General features: G+C 71.0%; 1 protein-coding gene across 1 annotated transcript in view; it reads left to right on the top strand.

Annotated features, from left to right (window-relative positions):
• The window catches only part of VPS33B (vacuolar protein sorting 33 homolog B (yeast)), a gene marked incomplete at both ends in the record, with an annotated part of 5,314 nt that overhangs the window by 4,444 nt on the left and 556 nt on the right, over positions 1 to 314 (top strand). Inside the window, one exon of the mRNA XM_010134513.1 lies at positions 60 to 218. Coding sequence (XP_010132815.1) covers positions 60 to 218 — 159 coding nt within the window. The remainder of the gene's footprint in view (positions 1 to 59; positions 219 to 314) is intronic.

Raw genomic sequence — 314 nt, forward strand, 5'->3', positions numbered from 1 at the left:
TGCCCCCTTCCCATGCCCCCAGCCGGGGCTCCGTGCTGCCCCAGCTGCCCTTTCCCCAGAGCTACGGCCCCGAGCACTTGCTGACCTTCCACAACCTGAAGCGCGTCGGGCTGCTGACGGAGCAGTCAGCTGGGGAGACCCTGACCGCGGTGGAGAGCAAAGTCAGCCGGCTGGTGACCGACCGTGCTGCCGGTGAGCGCCAGCCCTCTGCCCCGTGCGTTCCCGGGGACGAGAGCTGCCCTGCTGGGAGCTGCTGCAGAGCTGGCGGCTCTGTGTCCTTGCCCCCCCTGCGGCTGCCCTCGCTGCACGGGCTC

Source organism: Buceros rhinoceros, unplaced genomic scaffold, assembly GCF_000710305.1.
Source record: "Buceros rhinoceros silvestris isolate BGI_N320 unplaced genomic scaffold, ASM71030v1 scaffold30540, whole genome shotgun sequence".
Lineage (NCBI taxonomy): Eukaryota > Metazoa > Chordata > Aves > Bucerotiformes > Bucerotidae > Buceros > Buceros rhinoceros.